General features: G+C 36.7%; 1 protein-coding gene across 5 annotated transcripts in view; it reads left to right on the forward strand.

The window, feature by feature from the left end:
- Window positions 1-19,456, forward strand: part of LOC121424084 — a 58,604-nt gene extending 39,148 nt beyond the window's left edge. For all 5 annotated transcript variants that reach the window (XM_041619671.1, XM_041619672.1, XM_041619673.1 and 2 more), the window contains 10 exons: window positions 3,617-4,210; window positions 4,656-4,775; window positions 6,218-6,328; window positions 8,855-9,032; window positions 9,930-10,081; window positions 11,402-11,611; window positions 14,078-14,254; window positions 15,668-15,901; window positions 17,799-17,958; window positions 18,867-19,456. In XM_041619671.1, the coding sequence (XP_041475605.1) occupies window positions 3,617-4,210; window positions 4,656-4,775; window positions 6,218-6,328; window positions 8,855-9,032; window positions 9,930-10,081; window positions 11,402-11,611; window positions 14,078-14,254; window positions 15,668-15,901; window positions 17,799-17,958; window positions 18,867-19,117 (2,187 nt within the window). In that variant the 3' untranslated portion in view covers window positions 19,118-19,456. The remainder of the gene's footprint in view (window positions 1-3,616; window positions 4,211-4,655; window positions 4,776-6,217; window positions 6,329-8,854; window positions 9,033-9,929; window positions 10,082-11,401; window positions 11,612-14,077; window positions 14,255-15,667; window positions 15,902-17,798; window positions 17,959-18,866) is intronic.
- Window positions 19,457-23,150: the final 3,694 nt, after the last annotated feature.

A 23,150-nucleotide genomic window follows, 5' to 3' on the forward strand; every position in this document is an offset into this window, starting at 1 on the left:
TCGAAAACCACACGTATTTTCCCTGGCTTTTTGGGATGATAGACACCAGTATGGGGTACATAGTTTACCTTTCCTTGTTTGTAGTTAGAGGGAGCCCTTTCAGCACATGTTTCAAGCACATCTTTCATGAATTCTATGTAGTCTTCCATAAACTTTGGGTTCCTTCTAAACCTGGCATTAAGTTGCTTCCATCGGTTCTCTGCTACTTTGCGATTGTATGGTAGCGATGTGTTAGGCGTCTTGAGAGGGAGGGGCATCTCATAATGTCCGTCTGGTCGTTTCCTTATTCCTTTCTCCATGATTCGCAGGAACTTCTTGTCCTCTATTGAGAAAGACTGCCCATCCTTGTATTCATCAGCAAAGTCCTTCTCGAGAATCGCAATGACTTTCTGCGGGCAGAGGATTTCTTTCGCTGTTGACGGGACTGCAAACTTCACGCTCTCACAACTTGCTGTTTTGTTGCAAACAAACGCACCTGAACTTTCAGATGTCAGGCAGACTTTTCCAATAATTCCCCAACCTAGGAGAGATTTTTGGGCATAGGGATCATCCTCCCCTCCAGTGATTACTTGTCGTGGCCGGATAGCTCTTGGGCAATCGTTTCCGATCAAGAGTGACACATCAATGTTTCTATCATAGGGTATCATTTCATCCGCAACTTGACGTAGATGAGGCCAGTGATTCACCACCTCCTTCTTGGGTATTTGTGACCTGCTGGCTGGTATTTCTTGTCTTGCAAAGGCCACTGGTAGTTGAATTACATGCTCCTTATTATAGTCTTGTATCTCCAGACCCTTGATTTTCTTACTTTCGATGTTAGAACTTCCATGCATTGTTGTCAGCTGCAGATTTGTTGAAGCTCCCTTTACGCCGAGTTTGTCACACAGTTTCTCTGACATGAAGCTTACATTTGACTGATCATCAAGCACTGCATACACAAGGCACTCTTTACTTGGATTTTCTTGATGTCTCACCCAGACTGGAACAATCATACTATGATCTTTGCCGTTCTGATCCTGGATTGAGCATACTGTAGTACAGTTGGCAAACCCTGCATGCTCAGTCTTCTTGGTAGCATAGTGTAGACAGGACAGATGGCTACCGCCACACTCCTTGCACGATCGTCGATCTTGGCACTCCTTGATACGATGACTATCTGTCATCCCACATCCCATGCACAGTCTCCGCTTGAAGAAAAATGCCTTCCGGTCATACATAGGCTTGGTGACGAAATCATCACATTCATCTAGGGTATGGTCTTCCTTACACCAAGGACATTTTGCATAGCTTCCATTTTTTGACCATTCCGATTTTACCCTCCTTCCATCTGTAGCGAAGGTTCTTGCTTTAGGACCCAATGCTCCAAGACTTCTTGAGGTTTCTCTGAGGCCTGCAAGTTCAGGGATGTTGGCCTTGTTAGCTGCCTTTCTCACAAACTCTTCGAACTTTGAGAATGATGGATATTCTTGTTGGTCGATGTTTTCTCTCTGACGGTCAATCTCATCTCTCCATCTTCCTTCGAGGTATACAGGTAGTTTCTCCAAAAGTTTGGCATTCTCCTGTGGATAATCTAAGATTCCAAGAGATTTTACTGATTGCTTTGCTGCCTTTACTTTTCCTAAGAAATCTGCAAACTCCATCAAACCGTTGGAATCCTTTGGTCCTATCTTTGGCCAGGCGGCAAGTTTATTCATATAGGCTGTGCTAACGATGCTTGGGTTTCCATATCTCTCACTTATGAGACTCATCGCTCTTTCATAGCCATCTTCACTTCCTATTAGCATGAAATGCTGGACGACATCCTTTGGTTTTCCTGTTACATAATTATTCAGGTACATCAACTTGGTGGTAGATCCCATTGGCTTGCTATCTATCATACTTATGAATGCATGCTTCCACATTGGATAGGTCATGGGGTCTCCATTAAAGATGGGAATGTCTATCTTAGGTAGCTGAAGAGATGCCGACATTTCCTGATTAGCGGTACACTGTTGGAGACTTACGTTGCCGAGCTGAGTAACACATCTTTCCAGTGATTTGGCAATCTGCTCCCATCCTGACTGTTGGGTAGAAGGTACTTGGAAATTCTGCGGCGACTGCCCCGCTACAAGATTTGGAGGAGGCGTTACATCTGCCTCGCATGACTTCAGAAATCTTTCCATATCAGCCTCTTTATTGACATCAAGTCCTTCCAATAGGGATGATTTCTCCAATCCATTCTCCTTTCCAAATTCTTCCAGCACTTCTAACTTGGCTTCGTTTTCTGCGAGTTCTATCTCGCAGACTAATGCATCTTGCATCTCTTCGTATGCTTCTTGTGCCATCTTGGCTTTTCTTTCCATTTCCTTTACTTTCTTTTCCTTTTCTTTGAAAGACAATTTTGCTTGCATGGCGGCGGCCTTCTTTTTTAACTCCAACATTTCCAGCTCTACAGAGACCGCTAGACTTACTCCGGTCCTCGTGGAACTGCACTTTGACTTGAGAGATCCGCATTCTTCCTTATTATGCTTATCTTTTCTCTCCATCACGTCCATTGTCAGCTTTTTGAATGTTATTCAGCTTGGTGCTTAATTTGAATGTTATTGTGGCTGCCTCTATACAAGAGGAGTTTCCAATAATATACGACGAATGATGACAGTACGAGCTTCGATTACGATTTAAGAACTCTTTAATATAGATGATTGTCGATTATTGATCAGAAGAATAATTTTGTAGATTAAGCGTTGCAGATAACATTCTGAAAATTATAAATCAAATATACAAGAATCATAAATAAACAGACATATTATCTTCTCATTCACACATTAGATTCATACTTACATAATTTAGTTAATCATCATCATTCACATTAAAACAACATTCATTCATCATTAATCTCGTAATAAATATTTGGTAAATAACAGAGTGCAATTAATAATACAATAAAAGTAATCAAACTTACCAAATATGGCTTTCTGTTTCTTTCTGTATACTGGACACATCAGCCTTTTCCTTTTAACGGTAATACTGAAACAATGACATTTATTGATAACACGCGCGCAACTATTATGATTATTATTATTATTATTATGCGCAAATATACATGGCAACCATGACGTAGCAATAAAGATTAAAAAATGAAACTAATTACGTAACAATTAATGCGCGCAATGCGTCGCATTAACGGTGGGTTTAGCCCACTTTGCAAGAATGCAGTGAGAAAAGAAAATAATAAACTGAACCCCATACTGCAGCTGGGGCTAAAATTTGCCATCTAGCCCCACCTATGCTACAGGGTTAAAAATTTCGCATATGAGAAAAGGTTATTATTGATTAATTTTTTTTCCCCAGTGTAGATAAAAAATATCCTGTTATTTCCATATTAACAAAGCTTTGGAATTTCTTTGGGTCTATTGGAAAGTAGGTGTTGATGAGTATGAACCTCTTTCCAATTGCTTATTATATTTCGGATGCTTCATGAATTCAGACAAGTTAACTTCATTTCATTCATCAGGTAATCAGGATTCGAATATGCCTAATGACGACGGAATTCAAATTCTTTACTATCCACGATGAGCCGTAGAAGTTCTTTTAGTTAAGGTTGACACATTTTATTTTCTATATTGTTAATCTACAGGTATTCTGCTTGCAGTTTGATGCTGATATTTCATCTTCAAGGTCCGAGGCATCCAGCCAAGGCCCAGTGCCACTCCACCATCATGACTCTCATGGCCATGATTACCATGATGTCTTCCACCATGGTGTCAGGAGTGGGAGACCTGAACTAGATTCGAATGACACCACCCCAGACGCTCTCCATCACCACCACTACCATAGCCATAGTGACGAGCACCATGATGTGCATGTCCTTGGAAACCTTCAGCAGGATCATCTGCACCACCACAGCCATAGTGACGAGCATCATCATGGTCATATCCATCCAGCCATCAATACGTCAGATCCCCATGCCCTCCATGACTATCATCATCACGATCACAGTGATGAACACCACCTTCCACATGACCTTCATGACGTGCCATACCATCACAGCCATAGTGACGAACATCATGACTATCATCACCTCAATCCATCCTCTAATGTCTCCCATGGTCATCCACTACCGATCCTCCATGGACATGGACCTGGGGCGCAGAGTGGACCTCAGGCATTATTTTCTTTGAAGATGGGCTGGGGTAGAAGCTGCTCTATGGACAAACAGGTTCAGTTGAAGGTGGGAATCAAAGAGTTATTTAAGAGTCATTAGTTACAACTATTGTCAGGGTTATAATGTAATAAGGTTTCAAAGTATCAGATTGTGAGAAAACCCTTACAAGATCGAGAAGGTATATCTCTATAATACTCATTACCCCATCAATGCTTCATCTTAGTTAAAGGGAAGGATGCCACCTTCTTGCCTAAACACTGGTCTTTGCCATTAACAGTACCTTACTCGCAATTCCATTTTAAAACATTATAGTTACATGTAGCCAAGCATTTTTCAAATCAAAGATTCACAAGCCATAATCTTATGCTTCTCTTGTCATGAAAGTTGAATTTTGTCTTGGCCAAAGCCAGGCATTGCATGATTCTGAGGGTTTATTCATTGAAATTACCTTCCCCATATCAGCTTATCAGGACTTGCCTCTAGCAAGCTATTGTTATTGTTTTTCTAACAGGCCCTTTTTGAAAGAAGTAAGAGCCAACAAAGTGCTTTGCATGCAGATTCTCCATCTCCTAAGTCAGCTGCTGACATGAAGGAGCTTCGAGCCATGCATTTCAGCTTTAGTCATCAACATGTAAGTTCTTGTGTCATAGGTCAAAGTTCTAAAACAATGTTTTAGTGAATTAGTGCAATGCTAATAATCTACACTTATGAAGAGGTCTTCACCAGTGCTGTGCTCAAACCCGGAAAGCCAAGGCCATGGCCATTTCAGGCCAAGGACTGACTGCCTGAGGCCAATTAATGCTTAGCACAACAGAACTCCCGAGACAAAGGACGCACTAGGCCTAGTACTGACAGCCTGAGGCCAAGGACATGGTCAGCCTTGGCTTAAATTTGAGGTGCACAACGTTGTCAGAATGATGCCTCTTATCATTTTGCAGTGGTGGATTCAGGCAGGACTCATTGGTATTTAAAAATTACCCATTGATTGAGCATTGAAATTGCTAGTTAAACTGAGAAAGTTGTCATCTGCACCCACTCAATTTTCAAATTCACTATCTGTGTCCCCTCTACTGTGCATTTCTGGAAAAAGGTCAAGTTGGTAAAATGTGCGCTTGATAGAATAAAATGTTTTTAAAAGTAATTTTTTTCCACTGAAATGATGATAGAAAATTAATGTCTTAATCGACCGCACCATCAAGATGTCCTCTCGTTTGCACACAAAACGGGCAGCATGGAGGGATTAAGGATATCTTGGACAGCTCATCTTACCATTGCCAGATCATTACACAAAAATCATCCACCTCATGTCAAATTGGGCCCTGCAAATATTGTGAGTTAATCCATGGCCTTAAGCAGAATTTTTTATGAGGGTTTTTTTTGGGGGGAAGGGGCAGAACACTTTACCCTTTTTTGAAAAGCTAGAAAGCGAGGGAGCGAAGCGACCAAACTTGTCATTTGGATGCTTTTGCATTTTGTAAAATGAAATTGAAGGCTTCCACAATTTTTGTGAATTTTGTTTTTGATTTTTTTTTGTAAATAAATGTAATTTCTCCAAATTTGTGGGGGCTACTGCCTTCCGACCCCAGCCCCCTCTCCCTGCACACAGCAGGGGGAAATGGAATGGTATCACCTTCTCCAACATTATTAGAGATGTCAAATGGTCAGAGAACTTCCCTCAAATTCAAAGGAGTTCTGCTTTAAAATAAATTTCTCAGTGATCCATACATGGATTACATCTATTGGTGTAAATTATGGTGATTAAGAAAGATTTGCCTTATTTCTCATCAATAGTTTCAACATGAAAAGCAAATTGGCCATTCTGTGAAAGGATAAATGTTTCCATGTCCAACCTTCAAATTTTCTCCTTTATATTTGCACCTCACAATACCTGCTCAATCAATTGATAATATGAGATCTTAAGAACTTATCATACGAACTAGAAAACAACAACACATCATTGCTGGAAGATCCTACTCAATGGACGGGCATACTGCAGAATTGCCCAAATGCTAAAGGTAGTAGCTCTGCGATATACCTGTTTGGTCAATACCATTTTATATTTTTATTTTCAAGCTCCCTTATGATGTGCAGGCTGGAATATCTAATGCCATTGAGAATTTGAAGCATGCCATATGGAACAAGGCTGAAACAAAGACTTCTGATGGTACAGACCTACATGGACAGGTAATAATGATGATAATATGCTTTTATATATTTTCTATGTATTGCACTGTACATACTACTGGAATAAATACTTAGGTTTTTAATTTTAGTTTGCAATTATGTAAAGTATTGAATTCCTGAAATCAAGGGGAAGCTTAATTGTTCCATAGTTATGTGGCTGATGTTAGAAATGACCAAACATTTAATAATAATAATAATAGACAGTTCTTGTATAGCGCATAACACATTATAAATAACGTCTCTATGCGCTTCCAAAGGACTTGGATATTATTACCCTGGCTTTAGTGTTGCTTTAGTCTTGTGTGAGGGTATACTTGCATTGTAACTATTTCTTGTGTGGTACAGAGGTGATGGTAATGAGATCAGGATTTTAATTTCAAGAGTTCTGAAATATAACTTGGATTCTGACCATTACGACCTTTAAGACATTCATTAGAATCTTAAATATTATTCTTAGATATTGCAGGTTTTCGATAATGGATGCAAAAGAACAATTTTGTGGATGTACATATATTCTACAATGTATAGCAGAGCTGCCAAGAAGTACCGATTTTCAATATTTAGTACTGAAAAATAAGCTGGTTTCATGCAAAATACTGATTTCTAAAGTTTCTGTCTTATGTGTTGTCTTATGGTATTTCATTGAAAATACTGATGTCATCATCAAAATACTGATTTTCATCTTTAAAAATACTGAAATGACCTTTTTCAGGTTGGCAGCTCTGATATAGGTTTATAAATCATTCACAGTTTAAAAATGTTTAGGGACTTTACAATCACATTCATGCACTCACTCACAATTAACCAGTCTCCATTTTTGAATGCATATTCCATTAAAGGAGCTTATCATATGAAATACAGTCAAATTTATTCATTTCATTTCTCATAATGAAATATGAACACCAACTACATACATGCATTCAAGTAATAAGATTAAAAACAGTTGAAGTTACCGGATAATTAGTCATTCACACAAGTTTTATTAAAGTGGAAAGGGAAATATTGGTGAACTAGAAGGTTACATAAAGTTTGAATAGGAGCCATCCAAGTATGTTGTAATTACTATTGCAGAAAATAAGATATGGTTCGCTAAGTGTGAAAAAATCGCATTCTGATATAACTTGTCTTAGAGAACTCCTAAACAGCTCAACCTTATACTGGATATAAATATCTGTAAGGTTCCTTTCTTTAGAATTATATGAAGCTACAATTTATTAGGTTCATTTTGAATGCAGATAAATATAAACTTTGCTTATTTATTGTGCCTTTTTTTCACCAGGGGGGTGTTTCACAAAGATTTAAGTGTAACTAATGGCGACTGCACACCGTACGATTGCATGGTCTGCTACTCAATTTTGGAATAAGACGTAGGAGAATTTGATGCTAATATTGAGACTTGAAATATCTTACTGTGTAATGTTCGAAATCATTGTACGAATCCCTATGTTCAAATCTGTGACGATGCTATCATCCTTCTTAGAATAAAATCAAATTTAATATCCAGTCGTAATGACGTCATAGCAGTCATACGATTGGCAACAATTTGAAACTAATTTGGCTTTTTCTCCAAAATAAAGGCTTGCAATCTTTCAAAATTGTTATACTAGTATTCTTTCAACTAATATTAACCTCAAATACAATGATATGTTCCATTCACATTTTCAGAAAATGAGCACAATGCGACTTGTTCCAAAATTGGATCATGAACAGTCGTAAGATGTGCGGTGGCCTTAAAAGTCACTCTTGAATTCCCACTTCATCATCGTTTGATTAGATGATGTGCATGGGATGCACACTACCACGTATTCACTAAGAAGATTATGTGTTAAAGATAAATACCAGTTGTGGTAACGATCTCAAAATGAGTTCGAACAGAATCCAATGAAATTACCATCAAAATGTTTGTATGTATGAATTAAAAATATGTGCCAAATGACTATGGAAGAAATTTGCTGAGAAATGAACAAAATAAGCAAGGAATTCCATCAAATGTTGGGTATTTTTCGAAGCAATATTGATACACTGTCAAACATATGCTTTTCTGTGTAAGTGATCATCAAAATTATTGACTTTGAGCTAAGATTTCATGATAAAACAAAGAAAAGTTTACATTAATGCATCAGATATAGATGTATGATAATATTTAGACAATTAACCTGAAGGCTTTTGCATTAAATGATTTTTGGTGCAACTACTGTCTTTTACCTTTAAAAAACATTTGCATGTTGGTGTTAAACACTTAACAAGCCAAGGACACATTTTTGTGCAATTGTGTGTATCGTCTACACAATTGTAGTTATTCATTTACTATTTAATGACAGTACAAGCTTTGCAAAACAACAATGCCTCTCATGTTGTGTATTTAGAATAATTTCCAGTCTATTACACCAGGCAAGGCTTTTCCATATTTTCATAAACTTCAAAATAGAAATCAACTATATTTCAAAAGAAATGAATGTGGTATGTTAAGAGTTAAGCATGACTTCAAGTCACACTTACATGTAACTCTTTGTGAAACATCCCTAGATCTTGCTGTCAGCTGTTCTTGACGACTCCTTGGAGAAGGTCAACTTTACCATGTCTGAACCTCACGACCTGGTGAGATTCAACAATGTCAACCTCCCTTTCAAGGTCACCCCATATAATATCAGGAAACCCTACTTTGATGCAGTCATGAGCACGGCAATGAAGCAGCCTTTCTCTCGTAAGTAATTCCGTCAGATTTCTCTAGTTGAGTTACATTTCAAATTTACTGTAGGAATGCGGGCCAATAGTTTACCCTAGCTGTCAAGGTCTGCATTGATAATATAAGCAGGCTTTGTTTTTTAGTTTGAAGAATGTACTGTAATTAGACCAGATGACCTGGGGTCTCTCTTGTAGAATATGACTGGAACATGACTGTTATATTGTTATTTATATATATACATGTATGCATTCCATTTTCTTGTCTTCATATGACTAGCAATAATAATAATAACAATAAACAAAAGCTCGATTTATAAAGCACTTTTTGCCTGAGGATGCAAAGCGCTGCTACTATTAGCCCTGCTTTAGCTCAAGCTACCATCACTGGTGCTCAGTGCATGCAAGGAATGAATCCCGCCGATTAACCATTCACCTTTAATACCTGGGTCGAGTGCAGCGCAGTGCGGAGGAATTACTTGCTGAAGGAAAACACACTAAGGATAGGTTTAAAACCCACGACCTTCTGATTGAAAGGCAAGAGTCAGAAACATTAGACCACGATGCACCCACAATATATTTAGTGATCAATAAATTTATTTTCTAAATGGATGATGCATTTTTAATAGTAAGAAGCAGTAACCAATCCCCCTAAATGTTTTAATAGCCCTTTGTTTCTTTTCTGCATTATCAGTCCCCAATGGCACAAACTCAATCCCTCCCAATCTTGGATAAAACCCTTTTACCTTTATCCGTGACATCTGTGTAGAGTAATATATCTGTACTTTTTGGTGTTTTAATATTATAATTGTGTTCGTACAGCAAATGATCATGCTGCAGTAATTCTTTTTCTATATTTTCTGAGTATTAATTGTCTCAGTAACAATCAGAAATACTGATTACTTATTTTTCGTTTCAGCCATATGTACCCTTTCAACTGATGGTCAGATAAGCACATTTGACAATGTTAGCTACCCATATGCCTGGTCTGAATGTGAACATGTGGTGGCTAAGGATTGCTCTGTACAACAGAGATTTACAGTACTGGCCAGGAAGCTAGGTGATAAGAAGGTATGAACACTGAAAAGAAATTGAGTACTAACTTCAGGGGTGTTAGAGTTCAGAACTTTAGCTGATTTCAGATTTTTTGTGTTTTGATTTTCAGCTCAATTTCAGCTTATTTTTGGCTTTCCTCTGTATAAAAAGTATAGGAGCTCTTTCTATTTCAGGCTTTTTCAATGCTCTTCAGCATTTTTTAGATCTTTTTATTTGTGACCACGCACACCCCTGTAACTTCTTATTTGACAACATACATATGAAATAGAAAAATTTAATGTACTTTAAAACATTGTTACTTCGTTAACATTTGTCCTCAAAGAATTATTTATTGTATTTTATTAGAACGACTTCTATGTTACTCAGTTGACTCTACTCTGTTTAGATAATTGTCAGCCAGAGTACTCCGTTAGCAAAAAACACTGTGTGTCAGTGAGAATCCTACACAGTGCATTTTGCATTAACCCACCCTCCTTTCAGCATACACAAAAGTGGGGATGCAGGAATGTCATTTTGAAAGATGATATGCAGTGTCTAATTACCCTGACAAACACTCTATAATTTCAACATAGACCAAATGTCAGATTATGCAAGAAAACCTCTGTGAAAGACACTGCGGGGGAATCACTTCAGCACCTTTTTTATTGTAAAAAACTCCCTGAAGCATATTCGAAAGAATTTGAGACATTGAAATCAAATGATTTGCATGAGGTACTAGACCCAGCACAGACTTTTGGTGTGATGGCTCAGTTAGTAGAGCGCCTGTCTCACAATTGGGAGGTGTGGGAGTTCAAACCACGGCATTGTCAAACCAAAAGATGGGAATTGCTGCAACTCTATTTGGCATTCCCCAATTCAAGCGATAGAGCACAGTCGATCTGGTGCTGCTTAGAGTATTTCTGTTTCAGATCCATTTTCAATCAATATATGGATTTTCAATTTTTTCCTTCATTTTTTCAAGAGCTTAATGAGCTTTGCCCTTACAAAATAAACGACCATTGTGTACTTGCAGAAAAATGTATCTTGCCATGACTTCGTGTGAAAACAGATAGTGGCTTCAAAAGAAATGGAATGAAAAAAAATTGTTAGGAGGGAAGATGAAAACAAATAGGTGATTGAAAGTGTGTACACAACTGACATGAGATTTAGACACATAGACATGAAAGGTAAGATAGGAAAGTTGAAACTGGTAAATGCATTAATACCGGAATAAGGAAAAGGTGAAAATAATGATAATTTTAGATAGGTTTTATAATATGCCAAATCCACTCGTTGATAATGTAAATTGTACCAATATGAATTATAAATGTATTTCTGTTTATGAATTATTTTCAGGCAATCACAATCTTTGCAGGGGATAACAAGTTAGAGTTGACTCCATATGAGCAGTCTGCCCTCATGAGTATCGTTATCAACGATGAGATTGCTACGCTTTCCAAACGTTCCCAACTTATCTTTTATGATGATGGAACAAATGTTACAGAGGTTTTGGAGGAAGGAAAGGATCTACGAGTCAAGGCACCACGCCCTCAACTGATTGATGCGGTAAAATACTAGTGCTTCTTGATCTATGTCATAATATGCGATAAATCACTGGTTTAATAGCTATTATTATAAGCTACCAAAATGATTTTTCATTTTTTTATTTATTTCATTTCCAGGCAAGAAAACATGACAGCAATAGAAACATTACAACAGAAATGTAAAATTGAGCACCAGCCAATGCCTGGGATCACCTAAAAGAATTGAAAATTCTGTCGAGTGGTTCTCCACATTGGCTGGTGTCTACATGGAATAACACAAAATAACAATAAATTCAAACATGTAGTTTCAATACTTCTGTATAAATTAACCTTCTTCATAATATGAATAGAGAAAAAAAAAAAAACAAGGTTAACAAATTAATACTTATAGAAAAAAATGCAGATTGGGTCAAATCAGGAATTAGTCATTTATCAAATTGGAGACAGAGACAACATGGTAGGTCAATTTATTGAATTTTAGAGTCTGAAATGAATTGTTGTACAGTGTATATGACATTTGTCATGGTTATGTGCTGGTTTAACAAAAATAAAAACAGCAAAGTATATAACAAATGATTTTAAAAAAAACATAAAAAACAATCAAGATTCATACTCAAAGTATATTCAAGGAAAAGACTTCTTAGATATCAACTGAATTTAAGCTACCATAAAGTAAATAAATTTATGTGTAACAAAAAAATTAAAGAATATGAAGAATGGGTAAGTATGGAAAAGCATTAGAAAATCAAATATCAAATAATCAATCATGAATCAAACACACATTGAAAGCACTAGTCTGATGTGACATGAACTATGTTAAGAGCTTTACATGAAATGGGGAATGGTAATTAATTAATTATAATTATGAAGGTGTAATAGAGAATTTCAGTTGATTGAAATACACGAACAGCAAATTATTAGAAAACCAAACAATTAATCAAGATACAAACAAGAGTGTGACATTTAGAAGGGAAGACAATAATGATACTGCGTGAGACTGTACAAATTAAAAATGGTTCTAGCGTTATTAGGGTATGGGTGCTAGCAAATTAATATGCTTCTACTAGGGGAGGTAATTCAAAGAGGAAATTTTGTAGCACATTGAGGAAGGTGAAAACGTTTGTTCCTACACACAAGTCTCTGTCTGCCTCTGATAGATGCTCCCAGAATCTGGTAAAAACATGGAAACAAGTAAATCTTAGACAATTTGATCTTGCAAGTTGATGATTGAAGACGAGTGTGTGAGTTCGTCTATGGCTAAGGGTTGGTAAGAGAGAAGTAGGCATGTCATAATGTCTATGCAGGCACTTTATTACAAAAGACATTGACAGGTAAATGAGTCTATTATAGAGAGGGGGTATGTTTAGGAGGGATAGGCGTTCCGTGTAAGATAAGGAATTGGCTTCGTACAGGAAACAAAATCTAGTGAAACGCCTTTGCACACCTTCAATGGGGGAGCCATGTTGGAATACCATACTCAATCACAGGTCTGCATAATGAGCAGAATAGTTTTGTGAGAACTGTAGCGTTTCTACATTTCACTGTGCGTCACATAAAACCACAAAGCATGGAACATCTGTTAACAACATGTTGAATGTGGTCTTTCCAACTCAGATCTCGTGTGAGTTTGAGTCCAAGATATTTATAGGACTCAACTTTATCTAACTGCTTTTCTCCAAGGAAATAAACAGTGGTCACTGGTTTACGGGACCTGGTTTTATGCATAACTGTACATTTGGATGAATTCAGGACCATGTCATTGTTAATGCACCAATAAAGTATGTTGTTCAGGTCTGTTTGCAACAATTTAGAGTCATCATGGGTATAGATTTCCCGATACAAGACCGTGTCATCGGCATATTGAGGGAGGGGGGAGGGGACAGTGTTCGGTAATTCAGCAGTAAAGTGATTAAATAGGATTGGTCCTATAACAGAGCATTGTGTTATACCGGGGGGAATTGTTATCCACTCTGATTTTATCCCTTCAAACAATGCACACTGTTGCTGATCTGAGAGGAAAGAACGTATCCAACACAGCAATTTTCCACAACTTCCATGATTATGCAACTTTTGGACTAGTTTGAAATGGTTAACCTTGTCGAAGGCTTTGGACCAGCTAGTCCAAAAATATTGGAATATTTGTTTGAAAGAATTGATGTTTTAACCAAAAAATTAGCACTCTACAACTTTTAGAAAGTGAGTTAAAGTAATAAACAATACCCCAAAAACACAAGTTACCTAACAGTCCTGAGTCACGTCTGGCTCTACATGTATACACATGCGCACATTTTTTGCAGCTATCGCACTATCAGTGGCCAAGATCTTTTTTAACCCCTCCCACCTGTTAATCCTAGTCTGAAAAGGTCTAGTTAAATTAGAAAAGGCAAAAATGGTAATCTTTCATTAAAGAGAAAAAAAAGAAGTATAGCTTAATTTCATATCAAACAAAAGCTCTTAAGTACTTTTTTCTACTATTAAACTCTTTCAGACAAGGAGATACCTTGAGTATGTAGAAGAGAAGGCCAAGCAAGAAGAGGAAACAGCTCCTGCAGAGGAAGGTAGAACTGTCCATGAGATCTTGACTGGTCATTCTGAGGATGTCCATACTCCTGACTCTTCCCAGACCGAGAGTCACCATCACCATAGTCATCATAGCTATGATAGAGTATGTCTATTTTGAAATGGAAGGCAATGTACCCGAACTTGCCATATATGTACATTGTCCGAATTGCATAAATCATTGGTTTTTGGTACATTAATATTCCTTATTGTTCTGTATGAAAAAAACATTTGTGTCATGTTAATAAAGAAATCCATATGTTATGCTCAAAATGAAATCTGAAGTAGAAATGCCCCAAAAATTATTTTTGCCCAGTTGATTGTGGGCCCTGCAGCTACTGTTCAGCGCCAGATTGATGTAGCTCTATCCCTTGAAATGTTGAATGCCAAACAGGTAGTAGCAACTCTCATCTTTTAACGTCTTTTGGTCTGACACAACTAGGGCTTGAATTCCCAACCTCACGGTTGTGAGACGGATGCTCTGCCAACTTAGCCAACACACTGGCAATTAATGAAAGTACCTGATGAAAAAGCTCTTAAATCATATTACCATATTGTCAATAAAAACCCACTTCCTTTGTGTTTATGTGCAATTCATTGTGTAAATGCTACGTATATGGTGAGGATAAGTGGATGATGTGTATGTTTGGGTTTGATTTAATTTTCTGACAATTATCAATTGGATATGATTACCGGTATTGACATCAGGAACTGACTGTTAATCTCACCACCCACAGGACGTGGTCATGGATCAATTCTCTATTAAACCTCTGCATCAATTTGTAACTTCCGCTTATGTAGTCTAGATAAAAGAAGAAGTTGACAAGTTATTTCCTTTGTTCTACAAATGTGTTAGGATGCAATAATTAGTGTTTTAAAAGTGGTTTCTTAAGATTTGTGCTTCATAACAGAGAAACCCTTTCATCGAAGTGATCATTACTAGACAGTCTTGCTTGTATACTCTGATAAAGTTTGATTTAAAATTTTAAATGCCAAAGAAAAGAATTAGTTGCCCTTCCTTTGAATATGAAGTTGATATTGAGATAGCTCTGTTACATGTACATGATTTCAGTGTTACAGCAAAAAGAAAAATGTGGATGCTCGAACCCTTTTTATGATTGCTTTAGTCATGTCATGAAGATAAAATACCCATCTACAACCAGAGATGGGTATAATTTCATAGCATTGAGGCGCATGTGGTCAAGTGGTTCTAACTCTCATCTTACACAATCAGAGTGTCAGGGGTTTGGTTCAAAAGAATTATGATTCGTTTTCTTTCATCAAGAAATTTACCTACACTGTGCTGCACTCAACCCAGGTGAGATGGATAGAAACCCAGCAGGATTATTCCTTAGAAGGTACGGTGCTGGAAACTGCAACTCGAGCTTCTCCCAGTGGCAATGGCACTGTGCATCAGATTTGATTATTTCTGAAAGATTTCACTCTATAAATGCTTAATGATATAATTATCATACTTATACTATTCTACTTGCTCTCTTCTTTCATCACTTTGATGTAGTTCCGTAGTGACGACCTCTACTGGGGAGGTCTGACCCGCTATGTGGAACTGGCCCTGAACGATGAGGAACAGGACTTTGAGAGGTTCTACCAGCCCCTCTTGAATGGATCCACGGATGCCCCTCCTCAACCAAAAGAGACCCTTCGTCTTCTCAGGATGGAGAACAGGTACCTTGTGATTGCCAAGAATGAAGGACTTGCTGTGCTCTTCAATGGCTCCAATGTTAGAGTTCAGGTACCAAGACTGTTTTCAGATTTAACCCATCCACTACTGGGACCAACTGGTCCCTGTACAAATTCTATCAATGGAAGTCGTATCTTTCAGTGGTCAACAGATCAACAATGCAATTCTTTTCCAAAGATGAATATCTGTAGAATACAGAAATCAATTTTATTTAGGCAAAATGTGATTAAAAAAAGGGTAGATTTAGAATGGTCTCTGTATTAATTGTATGGGAGTCATATCTTTCAGTGGTCAACAGATCAAGTATCCAACACTTCACCCAGGATGAATTTCTGTATAATACAGAAATCAAATTCATATAGGAGAAATGTGTTTTGAAAAGGGGTACATGTAGATATAGACTGTACAAATCCTATGGGAGTCATCTTTCAGTGGTCAACAGATCCAATGCTTTGCCAAAGATGAATTTCTGCAGAATACTGAAATCAATTTTATTTAGGAGAAATGCTTTTTTAAAAAGGGGGTTGATATAGACCAGGGGCCCATTTCATGAAGGACTTGCAACTGTTGTAACTTTGCCATGATGGCAGCTACCATGGTAACGTGGCTCAGCAACCAATCAGAATCAAGTTTGCCATGGTAGTTGCCATAATGGCAATGTTACAATAGTTGCAAGTCTTTTATTTTACAGGTACTTAGTAATCATAAAACAAAAAACATTTGCTGTCTTCTGCATGGCTCCAATGTCAGAATTCTGGAGGGTGTTTCATAAAGCTGTTCGTAAGATACAAATGACTTTACACATGACTGGTGATCCTTTCTTTTCCTATGTGATATCCATATGTAACTGAGTTATGACCTAAGAACATGTTCCAGTCGTGCGTATAGTCGTTCGTAACTTCACGAACAGCTTTATGAAACACCCACCAGGTACCGTGGCTGCTTTCAAATATTACATCTAATTTTATCTAATTTGCCGAAGACTATAATCACATCTCAATGCAGAAAAAAAGGTTATCTGTAATGCTCATTCAATCACTGTCATGTTCCTTCACTCAAATGGAGACTTATAATATTTCTTTCTTGCAATGATAATAATAATATGCATTTATATAGCCCCAAAACTACTTCTATATATTCTATTGCACTGCAAGAGCTTTTGAATAGATATGTTTTCAATTTTAACTTGAAATTATGTAAATTTGTTGAATTCCTAATGTCGAGGGGAAGTTTGTTCCATAGTCATGGGGCTGACGTCAGAAATGACCGATCTTCGAGTGTTGCTTTAGTCTTTTGTGGGGGTACTTGCAGTGTGAGTGTATCTTGTGAGCTACATAGGTGATGGTCATGAGATCGGGATTCCTTATTTTCTATCTTATGTATTTTTTTCTTCTTGAAGTGCTCTGGGTCATCTTTGGGAGTACATGTAGTACATAAAAAATAGATATAAATTTCATTTAAAAAAGAAAGAAATCAATTAAACTTCGGGTAGCAATTTAACACATTGGCCCCATCTTACAGAGAGTTGTGAGTAATCCAATCAATCACAACTATGGAAAGCCAGCAAAGTCAACATATAAAATAAATTTTTGTTATAAAAATTATAGATATGAATGTATATCCATAAATTCATTGATTTCTTGACAATTTGCTGTTCTCCTTCGTTTACAAGGAAATTTTGCAAATTTCCTGTACAAAAATTATGACACTATTTGATTTCCATAGTTATGTCTGATTGGATCACTTGTAACTCTTTGTAAGACAGGGCCCTGGAATGAGATTGATAATACCTGCAGGAGTGCCCTGTTAAAGGCCGTTAGCACTTATTACCAATATTGGATTAGAACCTTTGACCTAGTTTATGAGTCTAGTGACTGAATTCACTAGACTAAGATACATTCACTCATTTAGAAAGAATATAAAGACTGAGTGTGAATTCGTTTGTCAGATTGCTCGTCGCTACCAGGGACTCCAGTGTGGTGTCTGTGGTGACTTCAACGGAGATCCTAGACCGGATATGGAATTCATTGGACCAAGTAAACAAGCCTATTCTAACGGGCCTCAGCTTGCTAGATCCTATCAGATAGATACACCGGAGTGTGCAGGAGGTAATGGGTTTACATCAGTAATTTCATCCGCATCTATTGGGACGTTCAATTAAAATCAATCATAAGTTGCAAAATCTAGCATAATGAGGTGTTGCATGAACGTTTATTTGCAATTGAATGCAGATCATCTATAAATGTGCCTTTAATCAAAGGACTGGCACTTGATTCTGAATTTAATGTTAGTTTCTGCAATGCCCTTTTCGGGACTGTTCCAAATAGCAATTTTGTTCTTTTAGTAAGCTTTTACTGTTTCCCTTTGGTGGCTTTAATACTTTAGGTTTGACTGTATATTTGGGTATTTATGCTCTACATTTATAAAGGTACATACATGTACCTGTACCTAGTTATTTACATTAATTTCAGAAGTAAATATTTTTTCACATCCATTGTCTTAACGTTGCTGGATGAAGGTTTTTCACAGAGCTTTTCTTGATCGCCCATTATTTTTGTCAATCCAAAAAAAAAAAAAATCAGAAAGTAAAAGGGATTCATGCTCTCATCCCTTTCTCAGCCAATATGGCCAATGCCTTGAGCTTTTTCTAATAAAGCTCTTTATAAAATATAGATAAAAATTAGATATGTAATATTTCCCTGCTTCTTAAACATAACTAAAGCTTGAATACATTGTCAGACCAATTGAAAGATTATGTAATATTAAGCTGTTCGTGCATGAAATACAGAAAAAATAGGAAAAAAAATTGCACTAAAAATTTCTTGAATAAAAATCCCTTCCAGAATTAACCAGTTCTACACATATTCTTTTCAAATAGAAGACAACTTTGGTGGCCATTGGAGACGACAAGACAGGTGGCTGCAATGAAAGGCTTGACTGTTGATCTAATATAGCCTGTTTTTAGTTAGATATAAACTCTCTGAATGTAATTCCGTTCACAACTTTTCTTTTGCAGGAGATAAATGCGTTCCTACCCTGACAACCGTGACTAAAGAGGACATCGTTCTTGGAGACTCTGAATCCTACACCTGCACCTCGTCAGTCCCGCGCTGTGATGAGAGCACGTGCGAACCAGTCGGAGTCATCCCTGTTCCCGTCAAGTTCAGTTGTAGCAGAGAAAAGTGCAAGAGTTCAAAGTGCGTCACTTTCACTGAAAAGATTGAAGGTTCCCTTGATATGCACACTGAGTGCATTCCAAGGTCATAGGTCATTCCAGTGATTGAAGCGTGTAAAAAACTTCAATAGTATTCTAATTTCAAATAATATTCTAATAGGGCCTTGCCCACTTGAGTTATTATATTACTTTGTAAGTTTTTAAACCCATTGAAAAAACCCCCCCAAAAAAATACTAACATGGAGGTAAAATGGGTTAACATCAGCCACATACAGTATTTGAAAATAAAATCCCATTGAAAACAATATGATTATGTGTGTACAAATTGGATTTAGAGGCTTTGTCAACCCCCCCCCCCAAAAAAAAAATAATTGAAAGATGGAGGTAAAATGGGTCAACATCAGCCACATACAGTATTTGAAAAAAAAATCCCAAAAGGTTGGAAGTTTTGCCTCTTTTTGAATTTGACAAGCTAAAAATTGAAATAAGGTCATCAACATTTTCCTGGGCCCCGTCTTGTAAAGAATTTCAATTAATCCAATCAATTGTAACTCTGTGGATATTCATCAGTGTCATCATTTTTTCTACAGGAAATACAGTATGCAAAATGTCCTTTGTAAACAAAAGAGAAAACACCACATCGTCAAGAAATCATTTAATTTACAGATATACAATCACATGATCTAGAATTTTTTTTGGAACAAACATGCATTTTATATGTTGACTTCGCTGGCTTTCCATAGTTGCGATTGATCAGGGGAGCGTTTCATGAAAGGACTTGTCAGACGTTTTATCCGACAAGTCCTGTTTAATCCAACAGTTACTATGGTAACAGTGCTTCTCAACCAATCAGAATCCAGGAAAGTTGTCAGATCTGACAACCTGTCGGACGAAAATATTGATGAAACGCCCCCCAGATCAATCGCAACTCTTTGTAAGACGGGGCCCTGATTTCTTTGTAGTTTTCCAGTATGGGAAAGGTTCCGCAAGTACCCAGTGATTCTGTAGTACATGTGGCCTTGCAGTATAATACTCATTTTCAATAGATGCTATTAAACCAAAGATATCTAAATGAAATAAAAGAAAATTTAATACTGTATTCCAATTTTTAGGAAAAAAATGCTTTCCAAGCTCCTGCTTACTTTGCCTTTGCTCATATTCACACAAAATACTGATATACCAGTGTTCTCTTGAGATTGCATAATGTTTCATTGTCACAAAAAAAATAGTGCTGCACTAACTTTTGAAAGGACAATATGTTAAAATAAATATCAAATTGAATTTCATTTGATCAATTTATGGGGTTTCTCTTAAATGAAATAAAACTACCCTGCTGAAACCCCACAATATAACAGCAGATAAAGATCTTCGGAAGTAGCCAAAACAAACAAATAGTGCTTGAAATCAGAATAAGCTTATTGAAAGAGAAACTAAACTGTTAATATATGAATAAATGAAAGCCAAACACACAGGAGTTTCTGGAAGACTTTTTTTTTTGCAAACTGCCAGTGTGTGAGACATTAATGTTTAAATGATCTCAGGGCCCTCTTTTGCTCTCTGAAATTTTCAATCAAGTTTTCACATGGGCTTAAGTTAATCAATACTGAAAAGTTATCTAACATTTTCATTCTTAGCATCTGCATTTTTTCCAAATTATATTGAAAAGTCTAAACATTAATTCTTTTAGGTCAACTTACAGTAGCATTAAGACACCTAGTAGATTCAAATTAGTTTAGTTTTTTTCCATTGAGTTGGCTAGTGAGATACCTTTAAAGTAGTTGGAATATCTGTAAAAGTCATCACTATGCTTTAAAACCAGAATATATATAGTCATGCATTTTGATCTCTATTGTGTATTAGGCCACCAACAGTAAAATCTTAAAATCTTGCATACATCTGGAAAAACATTTATCAGCATTTGGTATATAATGTTTAATACATGGTCTATGGGAAAACTGAACACTTAGAGCGCAACAATTTTTATTTAGCTACTCATTACCTGATGGTTAAAATTGTATAAGGTTGCATCAAAAGATGCCTAAGACCTTGTGCTATATACTGGTCACAGATTATATTCAATATGTACATGTAGGGATGCTAGTTGGAATTGATCAGAGGACCTGAAAATCACCTAGAATACAATATTTTTTACACAAAAATGCTAAAACTACATGTATGGCCTGAAAACAAACTGCCAGAGCCTGAATTCAGGCTTTTGCCTGAAAACTGGCATCCCTGAATATGTGCTTATTATTTTCAAACCATTCCATTTATTATTATTGTAGAATTATCTTTTAAAAATCCCTATTTCACTATTATGCTGTAACAATTTTGAATTTGCATGTTTCCCCTTTATTGCATCGGTTTTATCACACACAAAAAAAGGATAAGACATATATCAGAATTAATCCATTGTGTATGAAGAGTAGTCGTATGCCGGTCTATGTGTTTTTGTTTTCCATTCTCAAACTAGTTAATTCTCATAAATGAAACCAAAATATCATTTCATTTCCAGAGTATTAGATGAAATGCATTCCATGTCTCTTTATATTGTTCTTTAAGCTGCATTATTTTCATATATGCCATTAATTTGCCAACAAACCATGCAGTGCATGAAATTAAATATTGCAAAGCAAGCAGTAGAGAACTTGAATATTTATGAATTCAATGGCTTCAGAAAAAGAATAATTTTAGTGGATTTGGACTATGTTGAATGTAATAGGACTAATGAAGTTGTTGAATATTAATTTTTGAAAATTTATTCTTCAACCATTTTCTTTTCTGAAAGCCTTTCTTTGGTCATTGTGTGAATATTAATCGTTTATTAGAAATAAACTAATTCAAGGGAATAATCAACAAAGAATCATTCTTTCTTTTTTGTTTGTTTTAAAGAAAATGTGATATATGTCAGTTAAAGGCTAGATTATTTTGAAATTAGTAAACATTTTCATAGATATTCATGTTATCCAAGAATCAACATGTTTTTCTGAAGCATGCATGAGGTGTTAATTCACAAGTCTCTAGCCACCAGTGTCCTCTTGCATTAAAGCTACTACTATAGTAAAGCCTGATTCACACCTCTGCGTTTTGGGCTTGCGTTCATCTTCAGCTTCGGATTGCCTGAACGCTGACAAACGTATACGAATGCAACACAACGCAATGTAACAAGGCATTGAATACAAGGTCAATACTCAGACTAGGGCAGAGGCCTTTTGTTGTAGCTCGGATGTCTTGAAAAGTTTTCAAAACATCCACAAACCAAATGCAACAAAAATTTATACGAGCGAAGACAAGTGGCAACGAGCAAATGCGAGCAAGGACAAGAATTCTAATGAACAGTGAGTGGCTAAGGCAGGCATTATTTGAGCGTAAGAGCGTGATTTTTACCTGAAGTTACCTCGCTTTGGCTTGCTTTACTGTTTGCAACTCTGTACGATATCCAACAAGCTCATAGGCCCTATTAAGCTCTAATTTGCTGCTAAGTATCCTGCACTGGCCTGAATGTTGGTTTTTCCGGCTAACACAGCAATACCCAGCCCCAAAACGCAAAGGTGTGAGCCAGGCTTAACTTTGTCATCCAACAGTATCATATGTGTATTTGGAATTCTTGATTTTGATTAGCTGTTGAGCATTACTGCCATGGAAATTACCACTGGATGGCAAAGTTACCATATAATAATGATAATAAAAATAGTCAGTTCTTGCACAGCGTGCTTCCAAAGGACTTGGATATTATTACCCTGGCTGTACATGTAGCTCAAGCAGCTGTTACGGCATTTCAAGGAATAAATTCCTGTCAGGTACCCATTCACCTCACCTGGGTTGAGTGCAGCACAATGTGGATTAATTTCGTGCTGAAGGAAACTACTGGTAAATTTTAACAGTTAAGCCTGTCTATACATGTATGTTTAAAAACAAAAACAAACAAACATTGCAGGAGACAGGGAACATAGTCTTTATAGGCAAGTTGTGGTCTTTATGAAAGCATTCAGGAAACCAAAAGAAGCATTGATTATCAGAATAAGAGACAAACATAGGTCAATATACTCAGAATTGTAACAGTTTCTATAATGAAATGTATACAAACATAATTCATAAATTCAAGTAATCATTTTCAGCTAGAAC

The sequence above is a fragment of the Lytechinus variegatus genome, chromosome 11 (genome assembly GCF_018143015.1).
Source record: "Lytechinus variegatus isolate NC3 chromosome 11, Lvar_3.0, whole genome shotgun sequence".
In the NCBI taxonomy this organism is placed as follows: Eukaryota; Metazoa; Echinodermata; class Echinoidea; order Temnopleuroida; family Toxopneustidae; genus Lytechinus; species Lytechinus variegatus.